At 45.4% G+C, this 24,229-nt stretch overlaps 1 protein-coding gene across 1 annotated transcript in view; it reads left to right on the forward strand.

The window, feature by feature from the left end:
• Nucleotides 1-13,156, forward strand: part of COG2 (component of oligomeric golgi complex 2) — a 1,367,578-nt gene extending 1,354,422 nt beyond the window's left edge. Inside the window, exon 18 of the mRNA XM_069607998.1 lies at nt 12,759-13,156. Coding sequence (XP_069464099.1) covers nt 12,759-12,854 — 96 coding nt within the window. The 3' untranslated portion in view covers nt 12,855-13,156. The remainder of the gene's footprint in view (nt 1-12,758) is intronic.
• Nucleotides 13,157-24,229: the final 11,073 nt, after the last annotated feature.

Consider the following 24,229-nt stretch of genomic DNA (forward strand, 5'->3'; position numbering starts at 1 on the left):
GAAGATATTTAGGAAGAGAGAGTTGAAGGTATTTAAGCCCCAGGCCCCAGAAGGCCTTGTGGACAATGCAGAGGGTTTTGAACTTTATCCTCGCAGCCACTGGGAGCCAGTGTAGACTTCAGTCCTGGAGAGATACAGTCCCTGGGCTTGAGGCCAAAGACAAGTCTCGCAGTTCTGTTCTGGATGAGTTGCAGAGGGCGGAGAGTGGAGGCAGGAAGATTAAGATAGAGGCTGTTACAGTAGTCCAGCTTTGAGAGAACCAGGGCTCGTGAGACAGTGAGCTTCTGGGGGAAGGAGAGAAAGGGAAGAATACCCCTGAGGAGGTGCAGCTGGTAGTGTGACTTCTTAGAGACGTCAGATATATGAGGAGAGAAGGAGAGTGTGGAGTCAAAGATAACCCAGAGGTTTTTTGCCTTGCAGGTAGGAGCAGGAAGAGGGCCAAGAGAGGCCGGCCAGAGAGCTGCAGGGAAGGAGGGAGTGGGTGTGCCGATGAGTAGAATCTCAGTCTTACTGGCATTAAGGCAGAGGTCATTGGCGGCACACCATTCCTGGATAGCAGACAGACAGTCAGAGATGAGGGAAGGAGAGGAGGAGGCCGAGGGTAGCCTGAAAATGAGCTGGGTATTGTCCGCATAGCACTGAAAGTTGGGGCAGAGAGCGGCGATGCGGTGGGCAAGGAGTGCCAGGTACTGGTTAAACAGCCCGGCGAAGAGATTTGATCCCTGGGGGACACCACAGGTGGAGAAAAAGATGTCAGAGAGGAAGGACTCCAGTTGGACCTGGGAGGGTCGATTGGAGAGGAAAGAGGTCAGCCACGCCAGAGCCTGACCAGTGATACCCAGGTTATCACGGAGACGGTTGAGCAGGATGCTCCCCCCTGTAGGGGGCTTCAGGCAGTGCTGATGCAGAGGCGAGCTGCACCCCCTGGTGGCATAAAAGTTTCCAAAGAGCATCTGCACTGTGGGATAGATATCAAAGTTGAGGAATCTGTGGGAGGGAACATCCATCAGAAAGAACATTACTTGGAGGTAAGTAATTTGTTAATTTCTTGTTGCTAAATGCTTCTGCAGCTTGGTGCTCTTACCTGTATAGAGCATCCTCGCAGTGGCCCTGACACAATACTTCTCTGTGACTGCTGCCCTCTAACCCAAAGGGGAGTTGTGGTGTAGTCTGTATCCTGTTGACCATCATCCTGTTGCCTGCAGACCTTGTGCAGGATCACTGTAACTTCCCAATGTACCTGAGGTGCCTTGGAGATTTTCCAATGTCACGGGGGAGGTGGATCATCACAACAAGCTTGTTGTTGCTTCATTCAAGACTAGTCTGATGGTTATCCAGATCTGAAAGGTACTGCAAATCGCTGGACCCCGTTGTCAAAGTTGCCTTCCGACAAACACTCTGCACCTGTGACCCATGGACCTTCAAGTCCAGACCGACAGTAAGAGCCGTTGTCCCCAACAACCCAAACTCACCTGGGGCTGTTGGTATTCATGGTCCGGGTTAGAGGGGCTGTGTTGCATACGTGTTGTGATGCCTCTGTTATGAACCTGGGGCTACCTGAGCCTACCTTTTGGTGGTGGAACTTTACCAGGGGCATTTTATCTTGGGTGCCTCCGGATCATTGGGATAGGGAGCTGCTCCTTGCCTGCATGGGAAACCTAGCGTTATTAATACAACCTTATTGTGCTGACTTTAGGACTAACTCATCTTCGAGCCCCATCGATTGTATGACAAAGCCCCTTGCCTTCTTCTGGAAACCACAAGGTTAGTAACTCAGAAGGAATGGGCATCACCCAGCGCAAGTGTATATCTGCCATGGGGAAGGTATGGGTAGGATTCCCATATCAATTAGTCCTAGCACGTGACATGGGACAGTCACATCACATCACCTCAGACAAGTCCTAGGGGTCCATTCACTCCCCATCCTACTGGCCCATCAGGGCAAACCTGCGATAGAGACTTCATCACTGATCTAAAACCTTATAATAATCTCTGGGCTATTGGAAAGGCTCCCTCTCCCAAATTGAAATGAAAGCTTGCTATACCCAAACCCAAATCTTCAGTACTGAAAAGAAGGTCTCTCCCTTTTATGAAAACACCTTTCCTCATTGGCGAAGGTAGCGAGTGCACTGCTACGATTGCCAGATCACCTGGCGCATCAAAGCAGTCCTGTGGATACAATGTTTCAAGCCTGTGGCTTCCCAGAAATGGACACACTGACACTATAAGCAGTGCTCCAGATAAGATTTTGCCATCAGAGTATTTTATTTCCCATTTTTAAACTTTGAGAGTAAATGTGATTTTAAGTGAGTAAAAAGGACTTTTCTCCTTTGCAAGAGAGTAAAATGTATGTGACATCCAGCCAACGTGTGCAAAAACTGTATAGAAATCATTACTATGTGGCAGCTTTCTGCATTGTGACAGAATACACCTTTTATTATTTCTCTAAGGTATGACCATTCTACCTCTCCTGTATATATTTAAATGTTGAAAACACAAAAACCTAGTCAATTACATAGTAAAGCAAGCATGAATTGTATTGTGTGTTTTGAGGTTCGATAGGAGAATTGTCTTGTGATGTTTAATGAAAGCCCTCATTTCCTGGAGCTATTACTACCTAATGCTATGCCAATGTTATGTTACAATAGTGCAGAGAGGCAAGGACTCCATGCTAAATTCTTTATCTAATCGCATGGTCAAATGGTTATTTATATAGCGCTTTTGGCAAAGCCCTGTACGTAGAACATATTTATCACTATTATCACCAAACTGAAGTCGGTACTGCTTTATCAATGAAATACTGAGTTGGTCTTGGCGGGATTCGGACCTGCAACCTACAGATCCCATACAGATTGCAGCAACGAGTGCTCAACCTGCTGAGCTATCTTATTGGCTAACCTCCTTCAGAGGTTGGTTAACTGAGTATCGACTGAGGTATAATAATCACAGTGCCTAGATGTTGGACGAACCATGTATAAAGCACTACATAAAGTTAAATACCTATCTGGATTATCACCGGGCAGGTTTTGCTGAGTTTCTATTTCAATTCAATTCTATTTCAATTACAAATGAAACTTTGTTTTTGAACAGTGCTTGCACTTCCTGGAGGTTTGGGATGTTTTAATTGTAGTCTTGTCAATATGAGAGTCTAGAACATCTGTAATTGGTGTAATGACAATCACTCACCCCTTGAACAAAGACTCTGCTGCCACTGACCATTTATAGTAATGTAGCCCATTGACTGCAAGGTTGAATGGATGTAAACTAGATTGTGCGTAGTTGATCATTTTACACACTTTTTATAATTGGAGTGTGCATTAAATTATAAGTGTAAAAATGATCTGCCTCTGCAAGATTATGCACACAGCACAGGAACTCCTGAAAAATACAATTGTTCAATACTGGTTTGCTTTCAATGGGAAAAAAGCATAATTTGTTTCAAAATATTAATTCTCAATTGCAGCTTAGTTTTCCATTTAATACATTTTACAATCCTAAAATGCTAGGAAAATAAATATGTACAGTGCTTCTGTTTGCTCAATGAGCAGCAACACAGCAGAAGCTGAATGGAAATACACCATTCATTTCATCACAGTGTGCAGTTTCTTTTTTGAAAGGCTTCAGAGAAATGCATTCTGTTTCAGAGGTTTTTTCCCATGGCTCAAAAGAAGCGGTTTGTAACCTGACCTTTGCCCTGCCCTCTAAACTTGTGTGTAAATGTAAACAGGAAAATAATAAAGCTGTTGTATTTACAAGGTTTTCATGCGTAAAAAGGCCTGGTACGCACCTTATCTGGAGACCCGACTATAAGCATTGATACAACTCCTGCAATCTCTGGCAATAAAAACATACACTAACACAAATCAAAAAGTTATTCATGTGCTGTGAGCATCACAGTCCTCAGGTCAGTGCAAGCAGACACAAGTATGGTCAGATCAGAGAACTGAAGATATCCAGGTTACGGTCAGCCTGGCCCAGTCTGGCCCAGGAACCCCTCTCTCGCTCTCCCTGTAAACTAATAACCTAAATGCTTACAGGACTTATTCCAGAGTTGGTCATGTGGTATGGGACACCAGAAAGCCTGCAATAACCTAGATGAAACCAGAGGGTTCGGGTCACCTGTAAGCTGCAACGCCAAAGGCATGGAAGTGATGCAAACTCCTGGAAACTGCATAGACTTAACATTAACTCCCCAGACCCAAAGCCACACTACCCGTTACGGCTGAAGGGGCATCCCTTTGGAGAAAACCATGCTGAGTTTATTTATTGTAGGGAAATCCCAGTTTTCATATTTACATTAGCCACTTCAGACCCCAAATAAAAATAGCAAACTGACAAAACGTGGCATCCTTGATCCCAGTTGTCCTATGTGACACTTCCTATGTGAGAACGTGGAAGTACATTCTAAACTCCACGAAAGTAGCCAAAACCGGCTCACTTACCTTGAGCACTGGGGAACATTGTTGCTAGGTTGTCTGTGGACCTATTAAGCTTATTCGTGTGTGTTACTGCATCATAACCTAAAAAGACCTATATGATATTTATATTTTCTCAAATCTTTTTCCTCCACTGTAGACTATTTTTGTAGTATTGGCATTGAAACGCTGTGAATCTAAAGTGTGGTGTGTGACCTTTTCTGAACACCAAACTGTGACTTATTGTCTATCTCCTTTTAATTAGTGTGTTTTTATACACATTTTGTGGCCAATCCTAGTGTTTGACTCTGTCTTGTTTTCTCAAAGGAGAAAGTGACTCTGTGGGTGAGACATCCCTTCACTCCCAACGTTATGTATTTCCACCCCCCACAGAAGATTCATTTCATGGTTTTCTACCCTTCACCTGATCCACCCAAGGTGTAGGAGAGGTTTCACTTCATGTAATCACAAATAGCTCTCAGTTGCTATGTCTCTAGGAGGAGGAACACGCAGAAGGATGACAAGCTTTTTGTTAGTTAATCTGGAACCTGTATGCGTAGGGATGTTAATAAACAGACCCTATTCAGTTAAATCATCCTCTGGATTACAGAATGCAACCATTTGGCTGGCGAAGTAAGGCCCCATTCTATCAGAGGACTGGGGGCTATCTCTGCATCACAGTGATGTATATACCATTTCTGACATCTCTCAGATGGCTATGTGGGCTTCACTGCACAGATTCGCCAAGCTTTATTAACTTTGGCTGCGTGGTTCTCCAGAGTTCTCCACTCAGCAATGTTCTTTCAGATTATTAGTCCTTTCTCTCACAAATTTCTCATTGCCCTCTTGACCTTCCCCATTGGTGGATAGCACATACACTACCTGCATTTCCTGAGCTGCTAAGTGCCAGGGGAAAAGACAAAAGTTAAGGCCATGCAGGCTCTGCTATCTCCATACATAATGCCCCATACGTCACATCTGGTGTCATGGTTGCCCAATGACATTGAACAGAGCCACTTCAGAGCTTCACTGAGCCCCGTGGTGGCTGAAAAGGTTTCCAAAGATAGCAGGCGATGAAGAAGACTTCTCTAAGAGGAGCTATCTGTGGAGACAAGGACTAATGCATCAGAAAGAACATCCTTGTGAAGTAAATAATTTGCTCTTCTTGCAGGGTAATCAAAAAAGCCTCAGTGCAATCCCCATTCATCAATTTCTACCATTCTTGAAGAACCTTGGAGGAGTTGGTATTCAGCCAGCTGGAAAAGTGCTTGGAAAGACTAGCTTCATTGATGACTCTGTCCTTTTTCAGTGTTAGACCATTTGCTGATACCATGGACAGTGGTTGTATTCCAGTCCTTGCGATGTTGCTTCTGTCATACACCGTCGACACCATTGAGCATAGTGTTTGTTGCCCATTGTTGGGAACTGACAGGGAGGAGGCAGGGGAAGCATGTTTGAATGGACCTGATTCTGTGCAGGCCAGAACCCATGAGATGGAACCTGGGTCACTTTGTCTCGTCAGAGGGCCCGGTTTCATGTGGTGTTCTGGAGGGGTCAGGTTCAGTCCTTTATTGTTCACTGTTTATACTAGGCAGTGAGCAGTATCACAAAGTGGCAAAGTCTGCAGTGGAATCCATATGCACCATAACAAAGGGAATGTATGTAACATGCCAAATCAGGAAACCTTGACAATCAGCCCAAGGTTACCATTTGGATAGACAAAAATTGCTGAAAGCCTGAATCCAAATGAAATGAAAAAATGCTGGGTCAGAAAGAGTGTGAGCTGCTATTCATTAATGTTGTGTAATAGGTTACCCTTGAGGGATTAATGAACAACTCAACACAATAGGTTTTGCCACGTTTATTTTTATTTATACCACACCAAACAGAAATTAGGTTGAAGGGCCTTACAGTGTGTCTTTAGGGGATCTTCATTTAAACCCATTGTCCTTTTTTTGTTTCAGATGTATGGTCTTGGTGAAAAATAGTCATTCATGTTCTCTTGGCCTGTAGTGTGTCCCACTTTTTTGTCACTTTTGTTGATTCTCTTCTGTTGTGCATGAAAGGCTGTTGCTTTTATCTTCTTGGATGTTTCCAGTCAGTTTACCTGGCACTCACCCGACATGGTGCCCTGGCTCATCTTGATGGGAGACTCGGGTTTGTTGCGCCGCAGGTACCCTTCTTTTTTCCCTTCCTCGCAGGCACTGATGCATTATCCACCAAAGGCCCCAACATGCTTACCTTTGATTGTGTACTGATATGTGGACCTATTGGGGTGGGCTTTTTTTTGGTGCCAGAATCTCTAACACTTTTCTGCCCAACGTTTCCCTATGTCTACTTGAACCTGCATCCGTTCCCTGGTTTGCGTGTTTGCCCCTCTTTTCTCTGTGTTATCCTTACGAAGGATTCCTTCCTATCCTTTCTGGATCTGTCAACCTTTTCAATGTCTAGATGTTTTTTCCGTGCCTCTCTGCCCAACCTGATGAAGACACGATTCCAGAACCCACACTAAGATCTACAGCAGTTTCCAAGATGTGATTTTTTTCACAGAAGTCTCAGTTGGCCCAAATGTTCTCACACACAATGCTTTCTTGGGCGTGGTTTTCTCCTTCCATCCTATTCCCACACTCTTGTCTCTTTCTCAGATTGGGTCAGTCTTGGCTTCTTTCAGCTTTTACAGTATTTTGTTTATTTCGTTTTCTTTCTACCTCATTTTGACCTCACAGTGGTCCTTTTCTCACGGTATTCCCCTTTGCTCATTTTAGGTTTCCCCCCTTCTCTCTCTCTTTGGGCTTCTCTATGCATCCTCTTTAACTTGCATCCGTTCCCTTCTTTTGGTAATATTTTCCGACCTTCTTTCTCCTCTATATTTCTGGGTGGCTCTTTTCAACGTCTCTGCTGTTTGTCTGTTCTACTTCTGCATGGTCCTTTTCCACTCCTTCAGGACTGTTTTTTCCCTCTTATTCACATTTTCTCATCCCTCACCTTTCCTGCTCTTTGCCAAACTACCATGCCATAACTTGGTATTCTTTTTTCCACTTTTCTCCCTCTTCACTCCTTGATGTTCTGTCATGCTGTGTCTTTCTTTACCTTTGCACTCTCTTCCTGGCCTCCTTATCCTCTTTCTCTTCACGTGCCTCCTAATTTTCCTTCCACCTATCTCTAGGTTGGGTCTTCCACTCTCCTGGATTCTTTCTCTTAACTGTCCTTTCCTTTCATCTGTAGCACTCTTCCTTTATTTTTGTTCATTTCGGTCTGCTGTTTTCTTCCTCCACCAGTCATAATTGCAAGATGCAGTGTGGCCATCTTTAAGTCCAGCAAGGCTCATCCCGGACGATGCTTGTCTTCAAGCGCAATAGGTTGGGACAGACCACCTAGCCTCTGCAAACACCGGCAGTCTCCGCAAGAGCAGAGTGTCTTGCAGATGTCAGAGGTGGCCTAGATGTTCCCAATGCATGCCCATTCTCCTGATTTAGGGGGAGACTCTGTATTCTGCTGTCAAAAACGTTGCTATTTTTCATCATATCCCTCCCAAAATATCCTTTACCCCATTGCAACTCAATAGGGAAGTGAATTTCTTCTTTCTGTGACAACATCTCTCTTCATATGATCCAAAATGTTGGCATGTGTGGATCCTACTCTATGGATGCCCTAATGCACCTCATTTCCACCTCCGCAGCGGTGCTAGCTGGCACCCATGTTGGGCAACTACTAGTAGGAGAGAAACAAACTGGCCCTTTTCAAGCATCTTCATTGCCAACAACGTTACCAAGAGACTTGTCACCTTCATCCCTATTCCCCGTTCTGACTGTCTTTCTTCCCTGTGGCATGTGACATTGTTAAAAATCCCTCCCCATTACCCAAATGTGCACTCTTGGCATCCTGAATGACTCTGCCCTCACTGCACATGCTTAAAATGCATGTTTTTCTTATGACAGTCAGAGGTTTGTGGCCACTCCTGTCCTCCCCTAACTTCGAAAAATAGATCTGGTCTTATATTGTGTTGCAAATTGCCATATACACACATCTCCCGATGTGTCATACATGTGCTAGTGCCGAGTGCTGCTGAAATTCTGTCATATTCCATGCTTTGAGCACATTAATCTGACTCTGCCTGATCTTCATTGTCTACCAATTGTTTTGCATATGGAGGTACAAGTTGGCCAGTACGTCCTTCAGAGTACTGCAAACTATCTGGCATTTTTTTTGTGCAGTGCCATGTGCTGTCCAAAAGTCCAAATATGCCCTGCCTAGGATCTTTATTTGCGATGCACTTCCGAATGGCAGCAGTGCACCAAAATACTTTAGTAAGGGAGAATCTTCTCAAAGGCAATTCCAAAGGCTTGAAATCCCCTCTTTGTGTGTTTACTAATTAAGAGACATTTCCTGCATTTGGTTGTTTCCTTTTCATTATTATTTGATTCATGAAGCATAGATTTTTCATTTTTTTCTCTGTACAATGTTCAGTGGCCCTCTTCAGTGTGGGATGTGTGAGGGAGGCATGGTATCACAAGTAGACACTGCCACAAGAACTGCACCTTTCAAAACCTTTATTGATGGTTTAAAAGGGGTTGGAAAACTCCTATCTTGCCCTACAACTAAGATGGGAGTATTCTCGACCATCAAACGAAAAGAAAACAGTCATAATCAGTCCTTAGTCAAAGTAAAATGGCCTATACTAATAAACCTAATGCCTGCCCTCTTTCTAAAACAATAAATGTGTAAAGGGAATGTGTAATGCAAAAAGAAAAATCAGTGTTCTAAAGAAATGTCAGTATGGCTGAGTAAACTCTCTTCCCCACGTTTTTTAGCACGAGGTAAGGTGGCAAACTTGGACCTAGCGACACACTCTGGCTTCGGACACAACAATGCTGTTCGTTTTGTGGACCTTCCACAAAAGGTCACTAGTTTATCCACTGGACCTCTTAGCTTTCTCTCACTCCAGCCCAGGGCACCTTTATTCAGTATAGGTTCCCCTCTGCCGGGCTCAATCCTTTCAATCACAATTTGTGGGGTTACCCTTTCCTAAGCTTCAATCACACCTCCATAGGCTTCCCTCCGTCGGGCTCGAGCCTCCTTTCACTTTCCTTCAGCTGTTGAAGACTTTCGAAACTGCAAGGCTTTTGCTCTTACCTCAGCATGACCACTTGGAACTTCTTTCCTCAAACGTTGCTTTTTCTCTCCTACACCAAAGCCTCTTGGTAAATGTAGATTCAAAGTACTTATTTCAAAGTTCAAAGATAGCTCTTATATCCAGGTTTCCCTCTGCCGGGATCAAACCTAATAGTTCAAAGACAGTTCTCACATCCAGGTTTCCCTCTGCCGGGATCCAATTTAACAGTTCAAATCTTGCATCTCAGTTTCTTTCTGTTTTCGCCACGTCTACGGCACCAGACCTTTCACAGAGACTTTTGATTGGGCAATCTTCTTTTGCCAGACCACTCTGCTACTTTGTATCTTTAATTTTACAGTTCTTTTCAATGCTTTGCTTTCTCTTGCGTCTTATCTGCGCACACGCAACCTTAATTCATTGGATACTGTTGCTGTCAAGTTTCATTTAACACAGACCAGACTTTCATTGCGTTCATCAACTCACTGGCTGTGTTAATTCCTTTTCTTCTTTAGCGGCTTTGATCCTGAAGTCAAGGCTCATACCACAACTGCTGCTGCATCTCCCAACTCTGCTGTTCACACGGGAGGGGGGCTGATATTCTGGAAACACAAAAGTTTGTTTCTTCTCTCCAGCTGGGCTTCGTTGCACAACCTTCAAAGCCCTTCAGAGGTAACAATCTCTCGCTGGGGTGTCTGAGGTATCTCTGTACCTCGGTTCCATCCCTCGGCCTGTCACTCTGCTCCTCCTTGTTTGCCGCTGCCCTGGAAGAACGGCTCCTTCTTGTGCATCGCCTTGCTCAGAGTGTGTCTCAGTGTTCCACCTTTTAACCACGTAGGGGGAGCTAGTAGGTACTAGGTGTTTGTAATTATGATTAAGTGCCTGACTCTGCCTGATCTTATTAGTGACATATGTCCATTGTATTGCATGGGTGGTACTCCTTTCATCCTTAGATCTCCTGTTCCTCGACTCAGTGTTTGTGTAGAAAAGGGGGGGGGGGATCTGGAAGTTGGAATGTCCTATGAAATGAGACGGGACAGGGGTATTTGGAAAGGGGGAATACCATGTCTCACCATCATGCGCTCCAACCCCACTCCCCCAGGACCCGTCACCCAGGTGATCCTCCTGCACTTGTCCACCCCCAGAGTCTGGATCCAAAGGCAATGGCAGTGCGATGGCTACCTGAGCAAGGGAATCCCTGGGGTTTAGGCAGTGAAACACCCTCTGGTTTTTCACACATGGTACTTTCCCTTTACTTTAATAAATTTGTAATGCGCACCAGTGACCCAGAGGCTTAAGAGCGCAGACAAAAACAAACAGCAAATAAAACATAATAAAGAACAAACATCAGAACAGTACAAAATATGAGCCCATAACAATATTGACTGTGCCGTATCCCTACCCTCTGACAGTTTAGCCCTTTATCTGAATAGTAGGGTCTTCAATCTTTTTTTAAAAATTGCAGTTGATGTCAGGGCTCGTTGGTCCGGGGGCAGTGCATTCCATGATTTTGGCACTGCCGAGAAGAGCGCCCCTTTCAAAACCTGCGTCAACTTACATGCCAGTGTTTCAAGCTGATTGGTATTGTTACACCTTAGAGACCTGAGTGGTATTGTTAGTCCTGAGAGACCTGACACTTAATTTCAGATGCACTGCCTCACACAAGTACAGTAGGCTTGCATTAATTAAACACTTATGGGTCATCAATAGTAGACAACATTGTATCCTGGCTTCAATGGGTAGCCAGTGCAAACTTCGTCTTGCAATAGAGACATGATCTCTCCTTTTGAGACCCATAATGACCCTCCGTGCACTATTCTGTATGATTCGCAGTCTTGTGCAGTCGTCTTTAGTTATACCCACAAGTAGGCTCATGCAATAATCTATTTTAGAGCCCACAATCGCCCTACCTACTTTCTCACAGTTTGCACGCAAGATATGGGGACGCAATTACACCAGCAATTTAATATAATAAGCTGTAGAAGAGACCAAACTACTACCTTGAGCCTGCATATTTAGATTTTGGTCCAAATGGACCCCAAGCGTTTTTACCTTATTTTGTGTCTTGATGTCGTAGCCAGCCAATGAAAATTGCTGATAATCTGTACTCATCTCCATGGTTTGTTTTCAATGCTGACTACCATCAGCTCCGTTTTCTCTTTATTAAGCGCGAAACCATTGCCCACCATCCAGGTTTGAATAAGTTCACACACTTTATTCACAACTATTTAATCCTTAGCATGAATCCCTGTTAAGGGGACGGCATATTGTGTGCCGTCGACATAATTAGTAAACCCAATATTATTTTCTTCCGCCAAGTTAAAAAAGGGACCATAGTAAAGACATAGTAAATTAAATTGAACCCAAAGGGATAGCTGGCCATGATTGTATATCTTCACACAGATTTCTTTATTTAAAAGTTTATTTTATAATCAAAACATTTTACAAGCGATTGAATCAAACCATGCGAAATCTAATATACGTATAACCAATCCAACCCACAGCTCAAATAATTCCAGGACTGTGCAGGGGTTGAAGCTACTGTAGGTTTGCAGCTACTGTATTCCGGGGAATTGAAGGATATAAGGGTATGTGGGGGAAGTACAGAAAAGGTAGATTCTTTTAAGTAAAAAAGTGGGGCGGGGTGTTGGAGCCAGGAGGAAAGGGACAGTTGCTGGTGTAATCAGTGTTTCTCAAGTACATGTATCTACAATTAAATCAGCATGCAGTTCCATATAGTTCAAGCACAATCGTGCTGGCCCAGGGTCTCTTCTCAAAGTGATAGCCAGTCTATTTAAGGTCCGCCAGCTATGATTTTACTTTTCCAAACTTTTATGGATAACTCTTTTTTTGGCATGTAATTGCACACAGTAGCTAGAGGAGTTTTCTCGTGTCACTGTAAGTGCTCATTGATCCCAAGACTGCACGTGTCGGCTCTAGATGCAGACAGTCACAAGGTCAATCTTCCCTCCAACTACAACTCAGAGGTCCAGCATTTTCATACTGGATCGCAGCCTACCTTACACATTGTCACTGGGGTACACTATGCTCTAAAGGTTTGAACACAACTTTTGAGACTGCAATTTTCACACTGCTTGTTGTAGATCCTAAGGTTAATCACTGTTGTTTCTTGCATTCTATTCTGCATTTGATACCCGTTTGTGTTTTTGAGCTATATACAAATTCCTTTTCTGTGAAGATATATGTATGGACATTTTTGTTTGTTTCCGTAGATAAAGAAGATGGGATTGAAAACCAGTGACATTCAAAGCTTCCTTGCTCTTTCAGAGCTTGCCATGTCTGCCAGAGAACAAGCAACAACTGAATAAATACTTCTTTGGGAACATGTGTGGGGTTGTTGATTAATAACTGAATTTTATTGTATGCAGTACGTGAATACTGTGCTTTTTCGTGTTTATTCAGCAAGAGAGTTTTAGCTTGTGTCAAAATGTACATAGCAAAAAAAGTATTCCACCTAAAAATTAAGAGGAAGGTACATTTAGTTTTCCATTGTATGGAAGTTGTAATAAAGTTTAAAAAATGGTTGGGGTATATGTACCACCGGTTCTATTTTGTAATAAATCCTGTAATCAAAAATATTAATAAATAAACAATTATTTAATTAAAGTAACCTTTGAAAAAGTGTTTCACTTCATTGTGCACCAAAATGTTCTATAAAAACATATAATCCTCTATATGAGTGTACTTCATTATCCACTGTAAGGGCTCTCAAGCAACCGGTTTTATTAATTGGTAAATGAGTTCATGGAAGATGAGGTGAGTACTTGGCACGAATGAGTACTTTAAGCAAACAAAGGTTTCAAAGAACAATACTTGCATGCACTGGTGAGCAGCCAATGAATAAACATCACATTGGGCCTCATTACGTGTTTGGTGGTATCTGGCCGGTAAATCCGCCCAGATGCCACCAAACTGTATTACCCTTACCACCACTTGGTCCGGCAGTATTACTCCCAGATTAAAAGTGGCGGCATAATTCCCCATTTCTTTTTGTCCATAGTACTCAATGGGGCATTTTTGCTGGAATTACCGTGCCAGTAATTTTGGCAGAAAGCGGTCGCATTTACCTCCAGCTCATAGCTGGAGGTGAATCCTCAACTATCCACCGAAGTTATATTTGGGCGGTGCAGTAATGTGGCGATCTACGGCAATACCGCTGCATTTTATCCGCACCACCCAACTTGTAATGAGCCCCATTATCTCTTCATTAAGGCTTTATATTACTGACTACTTGAAATAATATTGTTGGCTGATGGGTGTTTACAGGTGGTCTATCTATCTTTTCTTTATCAGATTGAAGACTGAGTAATCTAGGAGAACTGCGTTCAATTTTGCAGGATGTATTCATCCACCATGAAAATGTACACTTCATCAGTGATGGAGAGACCCTGTGCAAAGCCTCTCTAGATGGCGAGAACCTGTTCCTCTTCTATCGAAATTTGATTATTCCCATTCACATCGGTCAAGTTGATCAACCAGAAAGAGGCAGGGTCCTACAGGCTTCCTTTTTTGAAAATTGATGTGATTATCCTGTTGCATATGATGTTAGAAAGGTTATGGTTTTGGGGCACTATAGATATAATTTGTGATGGATTGGTACCCACCAATTTGCAAATGTTTTGAATACTTCATTTGGTGTCAGATTGGGAGCCACCAGCTTTTTGTGAAGCTTAGCGACAGACTGCTTGTAATGGTCCATGCTGAACCAGCTAGGTAACTCTTCCAGATTTTCTTCTTACCCCCATCTTATCCCATCTGTTAGTTTTCTGTGGTTAAGTTGTGATGCATTGGTTCTTGTGTTTAGATTTAATCTTCATTGAAGATGATCTTTTTGTGGTGATTTGTTCATTCCTCCTTTGATATTTTGGGGACTTTTTAATTACCTTTTGATTCTCCTGATGTGAAAATAGCTGCCTTAATCCTTTGTAGTGACTCTTCCTAAGCAATCATTTTTCTGTGGCTTATTCCTTATTCTCTCTGACTAATCATTTGAAATCTCTTCTCACCATTCACATTTGTGTGGCATTTTTGTTCCACCAGATGTGATTTGGTTGATACTTTTTTCCTTTGCACTATGTCATCCCAGGCTAGCTTGTCATTGGTCTTCATGTGATGTTAAAACACTTAAGGTTCAGATCTCTTGTCTATGCTTCCTCTGTTCCTCAGGGGCGTTATTTGATGGACTCATATTTCATCTTACGGGAACCACTACAGCTAGATACTTGCTGTTGAGAGGTTTGGAAGGGGAAGTGTTACCCCCGCGATAACTCTCTCTCCACGTTAATTTCTTCTGTCCATAGCCAGTTTCCTGACTCCACATTTCAAGCTCTGTAGACATTTGACAATGGATTTTTGTCTGTGCACTGTGAAAAAAGTCTCCCAATGATTCTGGGAAGCTGTATGCGCAGTGTCCCTAAGGCCTGGGAACCTCAAAAGTAGCTGGTGAACTGGTGAAAGTGGATCTGGGTCATGTGACCTAACCCCACCCACCCCCCTGCCTTTACCTTCTTACCTGTTAGATCACAGGGTGTCTCTCACCCCAGCATCCGATGCAAAGAGCAATTTGTTCCGTTTCTGTTAGGACATGAAAAAAGCCAGTGGTCATTTACGTTGCCCGTTGTACACCAAGTAGACACCATCATGTGTCTCCTCTTACCACAACTGATTCCCATCCACTCTTTGGATCGCAAAGCCAATCGCACAAAGCAGTCAGCAGTTATCTTGACAAACCTCTTCAATATCCACTGTGTACCCCTGCATCATGTGCCTATTATTTACATCCACCTGATTATGATGGTTAACTGTTGCTCAGTGGTCGCACATGCCATCAATATTGGTGACCTCAAAACCAACAACAATCCCATCGCCCATCTTCTATGTCTTCCTAACCCACAGACACAGTATCCAGCATACTGACCGCATGTGAAAAACTGGAGTTAGTGTGACAATCATCCTTAAGATCGACTGTCCCTGCATGATAATACTGACCCATTCATACAGCTCCTTCGAATCCCTCTCATGCCGGTTGCCCATCACAAGCCACGACTCAATTACATTCCACCTTACTGGCAACCTCATGGGAGTGGTACCATGATCAATGAACTTTCCAAATTTCTCTCCTCTGCAGCGGAATCCTATTCTAAGAACATCCTCCCCAGAGACTTGCAAAGCACCTACATGACTCCCTATTGTTTCTGATCGACTCCATGGACCTTAAACAGATCGTACTTTCTCCTCTACCAATTTAAAAAGTGCCACACGCGCTTCATAGTCTTCCCCTATTCTCTGTGTGTCTCAAGCTCAAATCACCTCTGCCTCAACTGGACCAACCACACCACAATCTCCCTTCTCATATCAGACACAAAATTGCCCCACAAAGGCAGGTTTAAACGTCCTGTGCTTGAGCGCTGCCCCTTCAAGGATTTCACGCCCACACACCAGACACAACAGTCACATGTCCCACCACAGGGAATGTGTAAGCCCTTCTGGATACATTTAACCACTTTGCTAAACAACTTTTGAACTCATGCATCTCGAAGTCCAGTTGCACCACAGTGAAATGTTCGCACAATAGTACACACCCAAGCTCGCCATCTACAACCACTCCTTCAAATCCTGTGGAAAGAGGTGGTTCAAGGACTCGTAATCCAGAAGATCTCTCATCCCTCAAATCCCTGCCCACGCGATGCACACACATGATCGCCAAGGCTGAGTTAGTTTACTACACCCCCACAATTGAGGCAGCCTCTAACATAAGCAAAGCCTTATTCAAAATATTCCAGCACTACACCATGCCCACACCTGTCCGGAGGTGCCGGGTTCGCTGGAGAAATGCAATGGCATCAACACCATCTCCATTAATGAAATTGATAAGCTCAAAGCTCTCATTGATGCCTCAAGCTGGATAGAACCCTAGCTATCTGTCCAGTGCCCCCAAGTAGTGCCCTTCTGGACTGACCTCACCCTCCCCTCTCCTAAGGATCTCTTGGACACACTTGCTTCTCTTATTCCTTACACTTAGACGGACAACTTCCTCCCATCCTCCCTCATTAAAAAACTCATTGGCCAAGCACATAATACACTCCTCCATATTGATCAAAATACCTTTATACGACTGTGCACTATTAGGAATACAAAAAGACAATATATCAAACATAAATACTTACCATAAAATGTAGATATAGGACAACCAAGGAATGACCATTGGTATTATACAAAATGATAATGGCAATATCAAAACAAACTAAATACATAATAGGAAACTATTGCCAAAGAAGTCAAATAGTATATACATTAAAATTGAAAATACTCTTTAACCAGGGGCCAGATTACAGAAATTTTGCACCGGTGCAAGTGCAAAGTTTGCACGGTATTAGCATTACGGCAAAGTTTGCCTTATTTTTTAAAATACTGAGATACATTAAAAATACATTGCTCCTCGACAAGTGCAGTTTGGCATATTAAAAGCACCAGGGCTAAAATTGCCCTCGTGCTAAAAAGATACATTTTTTATGCATTTTTATATCAGGGCAAAGATTGCCCTAGTGCTAATACCATTCCGTATTAGCACTAGGGCAAACATGTAGTGAAAATGCATCTTTTTTGCACTAGGGCAATTTTAGACCTGGTGCTTTTAATATGTCAAACTGCACTTGTCGAGGTGCAATAGTTTTTTAATGTGTCAGTCTTTTTAAAAATAGGGCAAACTTTGCCCTAGTGCTAATACCGTACATTTTAAATACAGTTTCCTATATATGTTATGTAATGGGTATATTAATATGAAATTAATTTGTTTCTTTTTCATTTAGACCGCAGTAGCACAAATGTGTTAAGGACATGTCCCCAGAATTAACACAGTGCGCGAACAGAAAAAATACCAAACCCAAATTTGATATAAAGAGAACACACGTGCTTTGGTTTCATATAATCTAGGTAGCACTCCTAACCAATTACTAATTTACAATCCCAATATCCTAAAAGCAGAGTGGAATTTAAGATCTCACTTAAAACACATTCTTCCTCTTCAGAGTAAAAGACTGCTTTGATGAGATACCGCCATCCTGTGATAATAATTCCTGCAAGGCATCTCTGTACTTTGCTGAGAAGGTGTACTCCAAATCGGCAGCCAAAACAGAAACGGTTTTAACAACAACACGATCAATACTGTACAAATTAGACGCAATGGCAAAGATGGAGTACTCTTAGGTTAACTTACATTTTTCTACAAAAAAATGATTCTCAGAGACAACCATAATTTCACTGGGGTGGTATCCTTAAAGGCTCTGTTCCATGTAATGCGGCTTGCCGAGCCTGGACTGTGTAGATTTTCAGGGAGGGTTGCAAGGCCCCATGTCCATGTTCCTTAGCAAACCTAACCTATGCCATGCTGTATATCTAGAAAGCATCAAATATGATTCTTCAACTGATAAATCCATTAATCTGATACCTAAATAATTAAATGTTTTAACACCTAGGTCCATACACTGTTCATTCTCCATCATTCCTGAGACAGGGTGACCTGATCTCCACTGTTTCCTCCCCTGTTACTTGTAGATCCATTGATGACAATTTCCCTCCCTCCTCTGTTTTTAGATCCTCACTCCCTTGTTTCTCTGCTCCCTAACCTTGTTCTTCCTCTTATGATTGTAAAGGTCTCTGTTGCTTCCTGAAGCTAGGTCTGCGCTCAATAAATGCCATAAGTATAATAATAATATAGTAATTCTGTCAATCGATAGAACAAGCTTACATATTTTTTTCTCAGAAGATGTAAAAACCATAGTTTTTAGTTTTAGTGCAGTTAATTTGAAGGCTCTTGTGTCTACAAAAATCACAAAATGAAAAATCGATTTATTTCACACAGATGGGGTAAGAGACACTTCCACTGTATAATCTGCAATAAGAGTAGTGAATATCGATCAGTTCCAAGTGTAGGATGATAAGGATGTGTTTTTTATATAGCGCTTTTCACCAAAACGCTTTACATAGAACATATTTACATATAATATCACTCAACCAAAGTTAGTACTCATTTATCAACCTCGGAAGGATGAAAGGTTGAGTTGGCTTTGCTGGGAGTAACGGCCTGCTGCCCTAGTTAACTGCCTGAGCGAAATGAGGACCATTAACGTGGGCTCAGGGCCATTACCCCCATACTCCTACGTCCCATCCCCTTAACTCCATACTGTATGGGCATCCCTCGCTAGGGATGGGAAACTGAAACTTTTTTTACCAGAAAAATCATCTTCCCCTTTAAATTTAGATACGTGCGTTGGCACGGCCCTGGGAGCATGCGCTCCCCTGACTCTGCCCACTTGTGCCACTCCCCAGTCCTCTTTTCCGCATCGACGGGAACAGACCAGTGCTCCTGGTTTAGGCCTCTGGCTTTGTAATTCCACGCGCTCTTCCCCGGAAGCTGTTCTCTTTTTCTTTTTTCTCTTCCAATTGTCAGGTACTGCTCTGTCCTCTGCTGCCACGCTCCTCCCCGGTGCATGTCGACAACGGCAGGTTTCAGCAGGTGTCCAGCCTGCAAAGGGTCCCTTCCCAACGTCTGAACCTCATGCACTCTGCCTCCGGTGCTTTGGCTCAGACCAGAACTGGGGACGGCTGTACTGCGTGTGAGGCCTTGACTCTGTGCGCTCCGAAGAATTGGCTAGCCAGGTGGAGGGAGCTCTTCGAAAGATCACCTCCAGAGGACCTTAAAGCAAACGTGAGAAGGAAGACCCAGGCCCAAGGTAGGTGCCCTGTTCTCCTCTGCACACCGTAAGGGCAACTCTTTCCCCGGTAACTGCCTTAGTGGGAGGGACCGTTCAGGTTCTAAAACCAGCAAGAAGACCAAGGCTAGACCAGCTACCAGCCCACGGGCCGCAAGATCCTAACGTTCCTATCGCTGAGGCACTGCAAGGCTCTATTACCGGGTCCCAACCCGAGGGTCTTTGCCCTAGTACCGGACCCATGTCCAAGGGGGCGCCTGTACGAAGCACTACCGGCACCATGGCCGAGGGCACTGCGCCCACCAGGTCTCAACCTGAGGTGCAGGCAAGGTTGCAACCTTCACTTTTCAGTGTGAAGGTAGAGACCGGACCCAGCGCAGCAATCACCATGCCTTAGGTACGTGGTGTGGAGCAAGACAAAATGGCCGCTGGACCAGACAAAATGGCAGCTCACCCAGTGCCCTTTCCACTCAGAGATCAGATAGGGGAGGACGCTCCAAGAAGGGATTGGACAACGCCTGTCACCTGGTCCACACCCTATCCCTCCACTTTGCAGGGAAGTTATGCATCCCCCAGCTTGGCGAGACGGGGCACGCCCAGGACACTGCAGCTTCAGGGCCGGCCCTGATGCCCACAACATCCCCTGCCCCATTAGGCGCCCCTCCTGCTTGCGAGGGTAGGTTCTTTGAGAAGTTCCTCACCCTCATGAGATCACCACAGATGGGTACCAGCCTCAGGGAAGCAATCAAGGACATGCTCCCTCTGGTACAGCCACAAGCACCCTCTGGGGTACAGGCCCAGGGTCCAGCGCAGCCCCTGGCTCCCACGCCAGCGCCAAGCACGGCCCTCAGCAGCCCGGCACTGACAGTCAGCACGCCCAGCTGTCCGCGCCCAGCCCTCATCCTGCTCCCCAGATCTACAGGACTCAATGGCGGACACAGACGAGGAGAAAGATCCAGACACACCATCGTCAGCCAAAGCATTCCATGAGAGGATGGCAGGTCTGTCTGAGTACCTAGGCATCCCTCAGCAACAGGTGGAACAACCCGAGGCGGGGGTCCTGGCTGAGGTGCTTATGCTATGTCCTCCTACTAGAACTGGAATCCCACTTCAGAAGGATGTCGAAGCATCAGCCAAAAAGGGCTGGGTCAAGCCACGCTCTAACCAACCCACCAACAAGCGTCTCAATGCTAAGTACAGGCAGACGGAGGGGATTCCCTCTTATTGTCAGTGCACCCCCAGCCGCACTCCTCGGTTATGGCAGCGGCATCGCTATATTCCAAACCACAGTCTTCCTTAGCGGCATCCACCTCTGCACTCCTTGGCAAGGAGGAAAAGCTTTTTGGAAACGTTTGGAAAAAAAGATTTACTCAATTGCCACACTCCACCTGTGTCAGGCCAACGCTGACGCCAGGCTGGCGGCCGTCAATCAGAAGCTGTGGCGGGAGATCGCAGACTTCCTTCCAGTGCTCCCTGCCCACAGCCAGGCATGGTTCAAGACTGGGTTGGCAGAGGCCACAATTGTGGCCCTGGATATAATGGAATCCACGGTGGCTCACATGGACACCTCAGGCCGAGCCATGTGTATTGCCACCGACATGAGAAGGACCGCCTGGCTCAAGGCAACAAAATTCAACCCAGATATGCAGGAGCGCATACTCGACTAGCCTTTCGAGGGGGGCGACTTGTTCCATTCGACAATGGATGAAGAACTCGACAAGATAAAGAATAGCTCCCAGACAGCAAAATCCTTGTCTATTCTACACCCAAGACCTACAGCCAAACGCACCAGCACTTGGACAAAGGTTGGACCTTCGGAGGCTTTAGGGGCTTCCAGGAGAGACGGCCCAGGCAACCAGATAGATCCCCAAGCCAGCACAGATGCAAGCAGCACAAGGCGATTAACAAGGGATTTTTCCAGTCCACCTCCTCCGCACCAGCCTCAGAGGGAAAAAAGTTGTGACAGGTCCATCCAGTTCCACGAATCTCCAGTGGGGAGCAGGCTTGCCCTTCATGTACACTCCTGGCGTACACTCCTGGCGGATAAGGTTCAGGGACCCGTGGGTCCTCTCAGTAGTGTCCACAGGCTTCCGGCTACCAATTTCTCATTTTCCTCCTTCATCCCCTCTGTTCCCGCAGGTTGGTACAGCAACTTTGTTGGCGGAACTCCGCTCTCTCGTAGCGAGCCAGGTGGTGGAGGAAGTCCCAGCCTCATAGCGAGGCGAGGGCTTCTATTCATGAATTTTCGCTCTACACAAAAAGAACTAGGCTGGCCTAAGAGTTGTGTTGAATCTTTCTTCCTTGAACCTTTCCCTTCACCCTCCAAAAGTTCAAGGTGGTTACCCCAACCTTCATTCCTTGTGTGTGGGAGACTTGATGTGCTCCCTGGATCTGAAGGATGCTTACTTGCTCGTCCAGATTTGGGAACCCCATCGGTCCTTCCTGCGGTTCAGGATCATGGGTTTTCACTTTCAAAACAGTTTTACACTTCGGACTCAATTCGGACAAGGGTATTTACAAGATCAATGACTGCCGTGGCAGCTCTACCCAGGGCACAGGGCCACCACATTTATCCATACCTCAATGACTGGCTAGTCAGGGTGGGGTCCCCGGAGGCAGTACAGCACACGTCCTCTGCCCTCATGGAGACACTATTCGATCTGGGATTTTCTATCAATCTCAAAAAGTCACAGTTACTGCCCACAGAGACTATGACCTTCCTAGGTCTTATATGGCACACAAGGACTGAGAGGATGTTCCCGTCAGCGGACAAGATCACAGCTATCAAGAGAGCCACAGGGCATTTCCTCAGCAGAGTAGCGACCTTGGCATGATGGTATCAACACCTGTTGGGATTAATGGCTGCATGTCTCATTGCAGTGCCACATAAAAGGCTCAAAATGAGGAGGCTGCAGCTTCATTTCTCAGCTTTCTTCCTGTAATCAGGAGAAGGGATCTCAGGCGGAGCCAATCAGCATACCACAAAATCACCACCAGGACCTAGTCTGGTGGGGCAGAGACACCAACCTGCAGGTAGGCAGGCCATTCCGGCAGCCTGCCCCTCAGGTCACCATTTCCACAGACTCGTCCCTAGAGGGATGGGGGGGGCTACCCTGGACAGCCACAGTGTCCATGGAGTATGGTCTTGTCAGGAACAGCTGGAGCACATCAACTGGCTCGAGATGATGCTATCTGGCTTGCGCTCAAAGCCTTCCATCCCATGGTCACCTGCAAATCTATCTGCATTCAAACAGACCGCTCCACCTGCATGTATTACACCAACAAGCAGGGCGGGGCCAGGTCCCCTCCCCTCAACAGCCTGTCGATAGACATTTGGGAGTGGGCTCTGGTGAACAACATGCACTTGTCAAACATCCACCTTCCTGAGGAGTCCAACCTAGAGGCAGACAGGCTCAGCGGGCTGGAAACGGGCAACTATGAGTGGCAGTTGAACGAGGAAGTCCTTCATGGGATCTTCACCATGTGGGGTCATCCTCAGTTGGACCTCTTTGCCACCAGTACCAACGGGGGATGCCCCCAGTTTTCTTCATGACTGGGGCAAAGCAGGGGCTTGTTAAGCAACGCGTTGCAGATCCCGTGGAACAACATGAACGCGTATGCCTCCTCCCTGCCCCCCCCCCCAAGTCCCATGGTACGCAGTGTCATCTGTAGGGCCAGGGTGTCACAGAGCCTGCGGCTCATCCTAATAGCGCCATGGTGGCCCGCAAGACCCTGGTTCTCAGAATTTCTCAGTTTGTCGGCTCAGCCCCCGGTACACATCCCAGTGGGCCCAGCCCTCTTACTCTCACAGCAAGGGGGCACAGTGCTTCACCCGGCTCCGCAGAATTTAGCCCTCGCAGCCTGGTTCCTGAACAGGTTACCCTAAAGCATTTGCACCTGTCACAGGCTAACCTGACTATCATACTAGGGGCTAGAAGTGACACTACCAGGAGTCAGTACAAGAGCAAGTGGGCTGGGTTCCGTCACTGGGCAGAATCAAAGAAAATTCACCCATTGACATGCTCATTGCACAACGTTCTATCCGTCTCATTGCACCTGGCTTATTCAGTGATGCAGGTAGACACATGCTGCACTTATGTGTCGGCCATAGGGGCCTACAAGAACTCCTGCAAGGACGTCTTTTCATCCTCAAATGCAGCTGTTAAGAGACACATGGTGGGTCTCACCAGATTGTATCCACCTATCAAAAGACCACACCCAGTCAGGGTCTTTAATGTGGTACTGGGCACCCTGGCGCATAAACCATTTGAACCCATGGCATCCGCGGACATCAGGCTAGTTACCATCAAGACGGCCCTGCTGGTGGGCCTCACCTCAGCATGCTGGATCAGTGAAATTCAGGCCCTGGTTGCTTCAGAGCCATATACTATGTTTCACAAGGACAAGGTGGTGCTTAGAACACCCCCTGCATCTCTTCCTAAGGTCACCTCCTTCTTTCACCTGAATGAGGAGATAGTACACCCGACATTCTTTGCTGACCCTAAAGATGAGGCTCAGAAGGTATTGCACTGTCTGGATGTCAGGCGTGCGGTAAGATTTTACCTGGACAGACCTAAGAGCTTCCGTAAAGCGAGGGACGCCCATACAGTATGGCAGAAAGGGGACTATGTAGTTGGAGTATGTTGGTCACTACGGTGCGTAACTTATAATGTGTTGGCCATGGAACGGGTACATAAGGCCATTAGTACCCCTAGTTACCAAGCGACAACACGGGGTGCTAAAAAAACAATTTTCCTTCCAACAACAGGACGCCGCACGCATCCATTGTAGGAAGGAAAATCCTTTACCAACATGGCCGCCATGGAAAGGGAAGCGGGGCTCCGTACGTTGCCCCGCTTCCCTTTGAATGGCAGCTATGGGAAGCTGAGAGAAAGGTGCGGCGGTGAGGTCGCTGTTGCCGACATAAGGTAAGTGGGGGAGGTTAATAAAGAAGAAAAAAAAGGAAGGCGGGG

The sequence above is a fragment of the Ambystoma mexicanum genome, chromosome 4q, assembly GCF_040938575.1.
Source record: "Ambystoma mexicanum isolate Mex_15411 chromosome 4q, UKY_AmexF1_1, whole genome shotgun sequence".
NCBI classification, from domain to species: domain Eukaryota; kingdom Metazoa; phylum Chordata; class Amphibia; order Caudata; family Ambystomatidae; genus Ambystoma; species Ambystoma mexicanum.